Source organism: Cygnus atratus, chromosome 5 (assembly GCF_013377495.2).
Source record: "Cygnus atratus isolate AKBS03 ecotype Queensland, Australia chromosome 5, CAtr_DNAZoo_HiC_assembly, whole genome shotgun sequence".
Taxonomy (NCBI): Eukaryota; Metazoa; Chordata; class Aves; order Anseriformes; family Anatidae; genus Cygnus; species Cygnus atratus.
The window spans coordinates 22091561-22103834 of record NC_066366.1 but is presented as its reverse complement, the minus strand read 5'-3'; the positions used below and the strand labels follow the sequence as shown (position 1 = coordinate 22103834).

Sequence of the window (12274 nt, the reverse complement as noted above, 5' to 3'; positions counted from 1 at the left end):
TATATTTTACGTTATTTTAGTGTCTGACATTTACATCTTTTATTTTATGAGTGGAACATGAATGATACCTTCCTATTGATCCCTGCTTGTAGCAGGGATGCAGCCCATCAGATCAGGTTGCCCAGGGCCTTGTTCAACCTGGTCTTGAACACCTCTGGAGATGGGGCATCCACAGCTTCTCTGGGCAACTTGTTCCAGCGCTTCCCCACCCTCTGAGTAAATAATTTCTTCTTAATATCTAATCTAAATCTCCCCTCTTTTAGTTTAAAACCATTTCCCCTTGCCCTGTCAGTATCTGCCTGTGTAAAAAGTCGCTAAAATCACCTTACATGAAACTTACTTCCTTTTCTTGAGCAGACAGGAAGAGTGCATTTTAAAGAAAGAGAGTGCACAAGTTACAGCCTGTGGTTCCTCTTCCTTTCAGTGTTTCTGAGTGAATGACTGCTCATTTACAGCCACCTTTGATTATAACTTTGATATAATCCTTCCTGATTTGGTCTGCTTGCTAATTTTCTAGAGTATTTTAGTCAAAAGAAATCCTTCCTACAAATAGAGCTCTACAAAATCCTTTCTACAAATATTTTGCTCCTTTTTCAGTCTGTGATGCAATTTAACAGATAGGTAAATGGGTTCAGTGAACACATCAGTGGAGATTTCCCCAACACTGTAAGTAAAGGGCCTTCCTCTTTTGTGCATCAGGAGACTAGATGTACTTTTCTAACACTCTGAAGAAGAAATGGAATAGAAAATGCATAGCAAAGAAAACGTCAGCATGGCAACTGATACATCACTAATCGAATGGTATTAGTGATACTGTTCAATGCACATACATGAGTGTGGCCTAATAAACTAACTTGGTTGAACAAACAAATTCGTGGTTTTAAGTAATTCATTTCTGACGTGCCCCCACCCACTTTACAAACACTGTCAGAATCCCATACTGTTAACTGAAATAAAGCATTAGAACAGATAATATTTTTAAAATACATAAAACAAAAGAAAGATAACCATATATGAGGTAAAAATAAAACTGTACTTATGAGGACTACTAACGTTCATAATGAAAGTTCCCTTTTCTTCCTTTAATGTGTAGGTGACAGTCTGTAACTCAATATACCCTCTTCCTTCCACTCTCATAATAATGTCTGACATTTCACCTCCAAAATGCTAGAATCTATTCTGGCACTGAACAGCAGTTTGGCTAGCTGATCGTAACAGTCTGTGTTTATCTCCTGTGGGCCAGTCAGCAGACAGACACACAGCAGTTGTTCAGTAAGTTACGTGATTCTTACACTCCATTAAAATCCCACTGCATAATGCACCAATGCAAAGTGCAGATCATAATGTTCATTTTAAATATAAAAGCACAAGAAGTGTTGCATTCTGAGCTGATTAAATCTCATGTGTTCCACCAGAAACCTCTAGCTCTTCTACAACCTGTTTCAGTTATATTATATGACATCTGCAGGTACAATTTTCTTCCCTAAATTGGATTAAAGTGCTTCAGCTGCACTCTTCTCAACTATAAATTTTTCTAGGTAACTTCTCATCTCTCTCAAGAACCTGTAATATAAGATCTAAACCAGAATATGATTTTATTTATTATTCCTTAAACTGTTAAGAACGTAAACAGAATATGGAAAAAATAAAAATAAAATGAAAAAAAAATCACGTCGTCCAGCCTTTATAAAATACCTTATTACCTTATTAAAATTAGATAATGCATAGCATTAGGATATGAATTGATTGTATAATACCATAGTATTAGGAGTGATAGTTCAGCTTTTTCTCCACTGGCTAATATCGACATGTGCAATAAAAAATGAATGCAGTGGATCAGTATAGCTTTTGACATCAGATATCTATACCTCAGGGGATGTTTACCCGCAGTGTGCACAGTTTTCAGCAGCAAAGCTGTAGCAGTAACATTCTATTGCCTCTTTCAGAAATGTTATTCAAAAATGATTGCCAAAATATACCTTGAATTTACAGAACTTTGGAATGTACATTCAGTTTAGATATTTCTAATGTAGGCTAGAAAACACTTTGATGATCAAACATAGGAAGAAGTAGCCAGAGAGGTTGCATACTCTTTGTGTTTAGAGACATTCAAAACCCAATGAGCCAAGCCCTTTGAGCGATCTGCTCTAGTTCATCAAATGTAAACTTAAAATACATTTACATGGATTTAATCCATTGTATGTCAAATAGGATCAAGCTTCCTATTCAGAAAGCTTTGAACATGATGCTGCATGCTCTCTCTGCTGCTGAAATTCAGGCTATGACTTCCCAGAGGCAGAAGATGCTCTCTTTTTGTTTGTCCACAGGGACACACTACATGCCCCAAAGTGAGTAACAGCAACACTCAAGAGGTTGACAAATTCATTGTAGTCCTTGGGCATCCTAGACTATAAATATTTTCAGCTGGTGACTGTCACATGCTAAAGTGAACATCTGTGCTTGGTAACAGCTTCCTGGGCCTCTCTGAGGTGCTTTCTTTCCCCTAGTTCTCTGATCAATTTTTACTACAGTAATTGTCACCCTGTCTTATAAAACTCAACTTAAGTTCATGCAACACAGTATGTACTAGTATTGAAATACCTATCTAACATATCTGTGCACAAATAACAAATTTTTAAAAAATAAATGAAGATCAAATATTTTCAGACTTTGAAAAATAAAAGCACTGGAACTGTGAATGAAAAGATTGTTTCTCTTTTTATCAGTAGAATCTCACCGTTTTGTACCTACATCTGTAATAGGAAGAATAATGAAAAACAGAATATGAAAGTCATCCAGGATTTTGAGAATGCCATGACAAATAATTTCCTATTGAAAACTTTTATTACCGATTTCTCCAAAACAAACAATTACAGAAGACCTTCTGAAAAAAGGTTTCCTTTCTTGCAGAGTACATATACTGCCTTAGACTGCTTCTCACTTCCATTCTGCAAAAAGAGTTATTGCTCTCAGGTTTTGGGGGGGGATATTTTAAATGGAGGGGAAGGGGAAGGAATCAGTGCTTTTTTGTTTGTTTTGTGTTGGTTTTGGCTCTTTTGTTTGTTTAACTTAATTTCCAAGCCACATCCTAATTTAGGCTGCAATTGCAAAAGCTCTGCAGAATATATTAAATCCCAATTTGGAAAAAAAAGTTTAAATATCTGAAAAAAAATGTAGTTTATATTTAAATACAACTTGCAAATACTTACATCTAAAGATATCTTTAAAATTTACTTGCAATTTATCTGTTCTAAGTAAATATTGCAATAAATGACTAAAACAAATGACAATTTACAAATCTATAATAGTATAAAATAAATAATAATCTAATTAAGTCATAATCTAAAAAGATATAATTTGCCATCTTTTCCATGGGGTCAGAGCACATTTCTAATATGGACCATCAAACATATTGGATAAACACTGTGAGAGCTTGATAGCAATATCATTGCTAATGGCATCACTTTTTAATGTATTCTGTACTGCTCCAGCTCTACTGCCTCTGAAGTCAGGTTAAAAATAAGTGCTTTTAAAAAGAATACTTTATAAGCTTTGCTAATATGAAATACTATAAATGCATGTGTTTATTTTCTTAAGAAAAGAGAAGAGCCAAAGAGTCCTGAGATTCCTCAACCCTGACTTATAAGTAAAAATAATTAAAAAAAAAAGCCACTTTATCTTAGTAAGGACATGATTGATGGCTGTGGTTAAAATTCCATGAATCAGGTACTCTCAAAACACGGGAAACTGCTTTTAACGAATCTCTGGATGGTCAAATTGGTCTGGATGGTCTGGATGGTCTGGATTGGTCAAAGAGATGGTTATACTAGAACGATAACTTGCATCTTTGTATTTTCCAGAAGTAGCTCTAGATGTAGGGGAAAGAAAGAGAAAAAGGCTAAGGGAAAAGGAGAGAGAGAGGGAGGAAGGGAGGGAAAGAGAGAGAAAAACAAATTCTATTATTAACTACTGCTAATAGGAAGATAAACCTAAAACAAGAATTATTCTCAGGGGGTTAGAACTGCCTATCACTGTTTTTTGTGGAAAAAAAAAAAAGAACACAGTAATGACATTAAGACTTCAAGATTCAGAAAGGTTTTGACTATGCATATAAGGATTATAATTACGCCCTATTTCCTGTAAAACTATGAAACAATACCAAAAATATATTATGCTTAGTTTTCAATACATCATAATGTTTTTACAACACATTTTCATTGTAAATGTATTTAAAATACAATTTCCATAATCTCTGAATTTCCTACATTACAATGACCTTCAAAATGATTTGAATCCCACTGTATTCTCTACTCTCCTCTAACTCTTTCTGACACACTGGTGCAGTTACACAACTTTTGATAGCCAGTGAATTGCGAAATGGAAATAGGCCATCACAGAAATGACAAAAGCAAGTAGCAAGAAGGCAAAGGCAAAGACAAACTTCATTCACGAGTTCCTCAAAAATACAACTAGATCAAATGATACAGCTGATCAATACTGTTAAGAACTGTGTAACAGAGTTATTAGGAAGTGTGCAATACTATACTTCAGGGATTTGCCTTTAACTAAAATTTGATTACTAGAACACAGTACAACACTACTTTGTCATATTAAAAAAGTCAAGCCTTCAGACAACACTCTGTATAATCTATTTTTATAAAGCACATACAGACAGGTACCTGTAAGTACCACCCATACTTTCACGCAGTATTGGTTTAAGAGCCTTCCTCTAACTACCACAGACTTGCTTATACTTGACCACTTATTTGGGGAGATGTTTCACCCACAAAATAAAAGCATAAATCCCCTAATGCTCTTAAATAGTATAGTTCTCTTGAAGATTTCAACAGCTACTTGCCTAATTTTGGAGAACTGGAAGATATGTGGTTTCTGTTTCAAAATCATAAAAAATATGCATTAAATAAAACACTAAATTCCTTGCTGATTTTTTTTCACTGCATCTGATTTATTGACCTGCAGCAATTATTTTAAGTGGATTATCTGAAATAGGGATTCTGGCATCTTTTCAAGAGGCAAAGATTTGTTTCCTGATATGGAATAGATGAACGATGACTTACAGGAATTACTTGCATCATTCTCTACTTCCTATACTAATCAGAGTATGAAATAGGATGCTATACAGTAAAGCTCAACTGGTTAAGATGACATTAACCTAACTTATCTCCCCGTCTTTTCAGCAACCACTAGGCCTATGGCTTTCTATTTGTTAATCCTGCACTCTTCTACAGCTTCAGTTTTTACCTGTACATATGTACCTCCCTATTTTTGTCTTTCCAGCTGGTCTAACTGCATATTCCAACTGCAAAAATAAAGCCCCTCAGACATCTAAATTTCATTTAACAAATGCCACTTTTACATCTTTACAATTGCAGCATTTTCTCTACTGCATATCCTTCTAAACTTTGCGTCATTCCTATTTACATACTTCATCTTTTCTTATACATAGGCTTTTGACAAGTCCTGTTAACACCTAACGGCACCCCCAGACTTCCTTTACATTCCAGTCGCATAATTTCTGTTTCCTTCAGTTAGAGTAATCCAATCTTTATGGTCACTTTGCTGGCCAAACGTGTTCCTTAAATCCATTTGTCATTTTGTTGTCTCCAGAATGTGGCCTTTCACTCATCCTACATCTCTTCTTACAACCCTTCACCTGCTAAACACCTTCAGACTATAGCTTCTATTCTCTGGCTTTTTATCGGCTTACTGTCTCCTTGTATTTCCTAGGCCTTAAATATTTATCTTCTTTTGTTCTGCTTTTTTCCATGCAATCATTTATATATAGTCCTTTAGAAGGAGTATCCAGCACTCCTCTTGGACTGCCATCCATAAATAATATATATTTACTATCCCAACTAAAATTAAAATTTTTCTCTTACTTTTCTAAATACGTGGTTTTTCTTTAATCACATAAGGAATCAGAGCAGCCTGAACAGGCATTGTTATGAAAGGCTGTGAAAAAGCAATTATTCTATTTCCAGTAGACATTTTAGCTTTTAGCTTATATGAAGTGCCAAAAAAAAATCCTTTTTTTTAAAAAGGAAACAGGTCACTACTAGCTAGAATGGCTTTGATAATTCCTCCACAGGTAATTATGAACAAACAGCACTGCTTAATAGGCTAGCAGAAAAATGTATAGTCTATCCATTTAAATATTAAACTATTGATACGTCATGCAAAATATGTTAAAACCAATTCTAATTTTTAAGCTTCTCTATTAATTAAGTAAATGCTAAAATGTTAATACAGATTTTGTATTTTGTTGTTACTTGTTGCTTTTTGTTTCCAATGTGCTTCTTTGAAAAGGGCTGTGCTGCCCATCTGGATGATTTTCCTCTAAAAATGCAGAATACACATTTTTCAAATTGTTCATTAAAATTAACCTGTTGCTTAACTAGTAATATGGACATAGGCTGTCAAAAAGTAAGCTGTACAACAGGAAAAAAAAGAATTCAAAAATTAATGTATGGCGCATATACATCTGAGATTTTGACCCAGTATAGATGAAAGTCCATACATACAAAATCTCCTTTTCCTGGGACAAAACTGTGGATGTCTTCACATGCAAAAGCATGACAGTTGTCATGCTGTTAGTTCCTTTTTATTTTTTTTTCCTTTAGTTACCTGACAAGACAACTTCAACTAGGTCTCCTTCTTGGATATCTGCAGCTGATTTCACCAACTGGAGAATGTTTTCAGAGGTAGGGTCATGGCGGAAGAGCAGAATTTTGTCATACATTCCATAGAAACCACATTCAGGAAACTGTAAATACAAACCCATAAGAAATTACTACATTGTAAAAATACATAACTGTAAAATACAATTAATATAATTAATTTTGAGGGCAGAGTAGACACTTGCTCACATTAGTACCAAACTAAATATTTTTCCATATATGGCAATATTTATCATGGTATTCTAAAAATAGCTTTTCCGCAACCCAAGTAAACTCATTTGCTTTTATTTTGTTTGCAAGTAATGCGGTATCCACTAGTAAATGAGAGAGAAATAAGTACATCCCTTACTCACTGCTGATGTCTTTTCAAAGACAAGTTCCCAAGCAACTTGATTAGATCCTTCTGGAGAAAGTGGTTGGCCTAGAGGACCTCTGGAAGTCCCAGCCAACCTACATTATTCTATGATTCTATCATGATTAACAATATTCATGGCAAAATGATGCCTGGAGGCCAGAAATATTTTTCAGCTCTGCCTAAGATACAACTCTTAAGTGATAGGTCATTAGCTAATACATATTTCTTGAGACTAAAGTGTATCACTTAAAGCCCTCATAATATTCACAACTTCATACTTAGAGAAGAAAAATGAAAAGTTACCGAAAATCTTTCTTTACAAAAATCACACCCTACATAAGATCTCTTTTACAGTGTCAAAAAAGACCATTTTCAAGTGCAACGAGATATCATATAATAGGATTTTTATTTTCTGGGGTATACTTTAAGATACTGAAATATAAAACTATGTTTCCAAACTTAACCATAATAACCTGTTTCTATTCAAAGGTGTTGGAGCTTTGAAACTGTACTATGGGAAAACAGAGTAAGTCCTATTCAAAGTAGAAAGCATTTCAAAAAACTCTGCAGCTGTACACTGAACGTGAGATTATTATATAAGCAAAACTTTTTCACTCCTTTTTGCTGCAGCACAAAAATGTGAGTTTTTTCATGTTCCTAGCTTACAAGAACCAAACTTTTGCTTTGAAAACATAGCCAAGAAACCCTTTTTTATGATACAGAAAATTCAATCCAATTTTCCACTGTTGAACTACTCCATGTTTTATCTGGGAGCTTTACCAACACACAGTGAAAGAAACCCAATGATACACACAGAGAGAAAAAGTGACAGGTTTTGAAGGGCAAATTACTTTGAAAAGAATAGAGAATAAAACAATACATTCATTACTGATTACTAGAAGCTTCAGAATCAATCCAAGCACTCCAAGAAAGTTATGCTTCATAGCTTTAAAGCATACACTGAAAAAGAGAGACAAAATAGTCATATCCCTGATTCGAATGAAATGCATCAAAGTCTCTGAAGTCGGGTCAGTCCTATTCCAGATTAATTCTTAAGCCATGATTGTTTCAAAATCTCATTAATGTAATAAATTATTCAACATAGTGCCAAAAGCATTTTTCTAGTTTGACAATACGCCAAATTCATGGCTTAAATGTGAAATAGTTACTCTTGTTTTTAAAGAAATTTGCTTTACATTAAGCTGAGCTAATCAAAACTTTCCAGGGGGAGACGTAATCTGAACTGCAATTACTCTCTTTGTCAATATACTCTATTATTTAAGTTAAGGTAAGCTTAGATAATAAAAAAGCAGATGATACGGGTGCTAGGAGACACCCAAGCATCTTACAAAGCTGTTCAACACCTGACCCGGCAACACTGAGCTGAAACTAAAAGCCTGATGGAGCTGCCCAGGCCCTGTGCCATGGTGCTCAGTGGATGGAGCAGCTCTGCTTTGCGCACACCAGCACAGGAGCTGGCAGCAGGCAGACTCATGCTCCTCAGAGCAGACATAAGAAAGTAATCCCAAAGAAATTTAGTTATACAGATCCCTACCTTGCTACAGTATACAAGCCTGATGGTTTGTATTGAGGGATTTTTTTATTACTTGGATGCAGTGTAAAATTAAAAATATCTCTCAAAATGGACACTGCTGTCCTCTTTCAAACACCGACAGAATCTTCTCATTTCACTGGACTGCAGAGATAAAACAGGCATTTCCCTCTAAATTCGTTATGACTTAAATTGCTTGTTGTCTCTTTATTTTCCCACTCCATTTGCTCTTTTTATGTTATTTCAATTTTTTCTACCTATAAGAAGTATTTGTTATATTACATGTATTATCTATGTGTGTATAAATATGTATATTTTGAGGTATCATTACATTCTGAAGAGATAAAAAATTCGGTCACGATTTGTTGTTCAATTCTATACAAGAATTATCTGCTGGGTTCAAGTGAGTTTTCCCCACATGAGCTACTCTCACGCCAAGAAAGCCATTTTGATGGTGCGATTCTCCAAATAAAACATTGTGTAAGGACCAACTGTTGCAACAGTGACAAAAATATTCCCTCAGCTAAGCTTATTCCTGCCAACAATAATGTTGATATGCACAAACAAAAGTAAACAAAAAGCCGACACATTGCTTGGTACTACAACACTATAAATAGCATTTATTTTTGCCAAATACAGAGCAAAATAGGAAATGCATACATGTCAAGCTACCTAAAAGCTAACTAGAGCTAAGCTAACTGAAAACTAACTACAAATGATGGTATTGGACCTGAATTCCCAACACTAATAAAAAGTCTTTTCACTATATTAGCTGCTGTAAGTGGAATTACCAGGAGTAAAATAGTCACAGAAAACGCTATACTGTGGAAATGGAATATTTCCTTAAGAATCAAAAACAGAATTTGAGATTTAACAAAAGAAACTGTGTTACACATCCACAGACTTTGTTCATTAATGTACTATATCAAAGATAACTGATACAAGAAGAAATTCTGAAAAATTAAAATATAAACTATCCTCAGAAAATGTACCAGATTTACACTTTGCTATAAGAGCTTTTAATTTTGCCCAACCTTGCTATGCAGATGTCATTCATTATTGCGAAAAATATATTTACGTCAGTTCAGTAGACTTACAGGGGAAGCACTATATGCGTTCCCTCATTCTATATTACTGGTAAGCAGTTCGATGTGTACTATGGGAAAACTGTTGTAAAGGTAATATTGCATATACACAGCTACTCTTCTCAGAGCAAATTACAATCTGTTAATATGATCTTCTGTTAAAAAATAAATAAAAATACTCTTTTCCATAATCATGCCAATGACATGTCAAAAATGAATTGCTGTCAAGAAGAAATAGAAAATAAGGTGTTTAATGGGCTTAAGACTTCAAGGAAGACCTAAAGGGGCACTGAACTGACTTAATATGACTACTACTTGTCAGTGTAACTATTTGTAAAACACACATAAAAGTTTGCAGGAGAAACGGTTTCAGCCATTAGTCCAAAATAGCATTCATAGAGATAAATAATTATGTCACAGTAGAATCAAACTGATTTCAGACAGCTTGAGGAGGAGAAGTTGTAATTTAGAGATGATCTGAATTTAAAAATCAGCTTCCATGGATGGCAGAGGGCGACTGAAATTTAAGCTATCCTGAGAACACAATGTCCCTGGATTAAGCTGCAAATTATTTCCTAGATGTCCACTTCAAAATGGAAAATGAAATATTAACAAGTTGCTTTTCATTATTGTTGCTTGTAATGATCACAAACATATTACAATTCTGAATACAAAGCATTTAGTATTGAATAATGGGGATTTTAATTCTGTTTATTAGATTTTGAATTATTAATACCTACTGAATGCAGAAGCAGTGATCATTCACTGACAGTGAATGCTACTTTAGTAATACTTTAATCATTACATCCCCTCAAGAAATAAAATGTACATGCAAGTATTGTATAGTACCTCATGAGCTACAAATAGCCTAAAAAAGTTTACTTATAAAAATTTTCAACAAAGACTTAAATGTCAGTTTTCAGCATTCTTGACTTTTCAGTGATGCTTTTCTCATATTATGCCAATAATTTCTCCTTACAAGTACTGCAATGTTACCACAATAAAAGTGTATTATTTGGGAAAAGCATAACAGTTTGTTGTTGTTGTTTGTTTGCTTGTTTTTGTTTTTGTTTTTTTTTACATGTACTTAAAAACTCTTACTTAAAAACTCTTGTCTAAACAGTTATATAAAACTTGTTTTATATCATATTGTAGCAGCTCTTAAGGTAAAAAACAGGAAACAACACTTGCATCTGAAGTCACCCATAAGCAGACTGAAGTTGTGTACTTCTTTCATTTCCTGATAATATCATTTAACTTTTCTCTAACCGTGGAACTTCAAAAAAAAAAAAGCAAATAGTTTTTTCAGATGGAAAAAAAACCTTCTGGTCAGCATTTTAAGTAATAGTTTGATGTTGCACAGCTTATGTGTATTATGGCAGCAGATTATCCATAAAACACAGTGCAAGAAGAAGCTCAACGCCAACCTTTCCTTAGCACATACCAAAGTGAAAGCAATCATTGAAGTGTTTTTTACCCTTAGCAACAGTAAACATCTACAGAAAATCCACCAGAAGACTTTACCAATAAGAAGTCAAATGACTATCCAAATTCCAGCTTTTAATTTAAAAAGACTTCAAGTAATACTACAAAAAATTGTAGACATTAAATTTCAATAACTAAGGCCTCACATTATAAGTATTCAGTAATTCACATAATCCATTACATATTTTATCAGTCAATAATTTCAAAGGCATACATCCATACACATGCCAACACAGGTTGAACTATGCACTTCCATGAATGTGCTGTCTTATTAATGACTGTTCTCAACACAAAGATCAAAAACAAACTCGTGAAAAAAATACATGACTTAAAACTCTGTCCAGCTGCTGTGACAATCAAACTGTTTTACTGTTGAAGACAGAACTTTGGAAGACCTAATATAGCTAAATGTTAACATATTTCCAACGTATTAGGAAACTTTCAATACTTATAATCAAACATCTACATAGTTATTTGAATGGAGAATGTATTCAGCCTTCCTTTTTGCTGTAGTAAAGGACATTTTTTAATAGAAATTAATTAAAAGGAAAGGTGAGACTGTCTAATGGAAGCAGAGCTCTCTCATCAGTTACATTTAATAATTACAAATGTTGAAGGTTTGCACACTAGGTCAAATGAAACCCCAAATGAAAAACTGATGAGAAAAAAAGTTCTTTTGGTGGAAGAAATGTATCTGGAAAATCTGGAAACAATGTACTCTAAACATCAATGCTGTTTCCAGTGTAACTACTAATAGAATCCAATTGTTGAAAAAATAGGTCACTGTGATCATTTTACTACAGTTTTGCACATTTACACATAAGGGATAGTGTCTGTTGTTTTATTCTACGAAGTAACAAGTCTTCTTTTTATCTTTTTTAGTCTACATTGACCTCTTTTAAACTTTTTTTTTTTAGCTATAGCTATTTTTTTCCCCTTAAATTAGTTAGATTTTCACAAGCCTTCCTCTTATATAAGTACTTAGTGAATACTGTAAAACCAACAAGAACCTTGATAAAACCTGGAAGTCTCTCACAGCACAAAGATAATGGTCCAGAACACATAAGGACTGTGCACTGAACAATGTCTTCACAGCATG

General features: G+C 34.1%; 1 protein-coding gene across 2 annotated transcripts in view; it reads right to left on the bottom strand.

Moving 5' to 3' along the window:
• PRKD1 (protein kinase D1) overlaps window positions 1–12274 on the bottom strand; it is a 131780-nt gene that overhangs the window by 56639 nt on the left and 62867 nt on the right. For both annotated transcript variants that reach the window (XM_035552133.2, XM_035552131.1), the window contains exon 2: window positions 6646–6784. In XM_035552133.2, the coding sequence (XP_035408026.1) occupies window positions 6646–6784 (139 nt within the window). The remainder of the gene's footprint in view (window positions 1–6645; window positions 6785–12274) is intronic.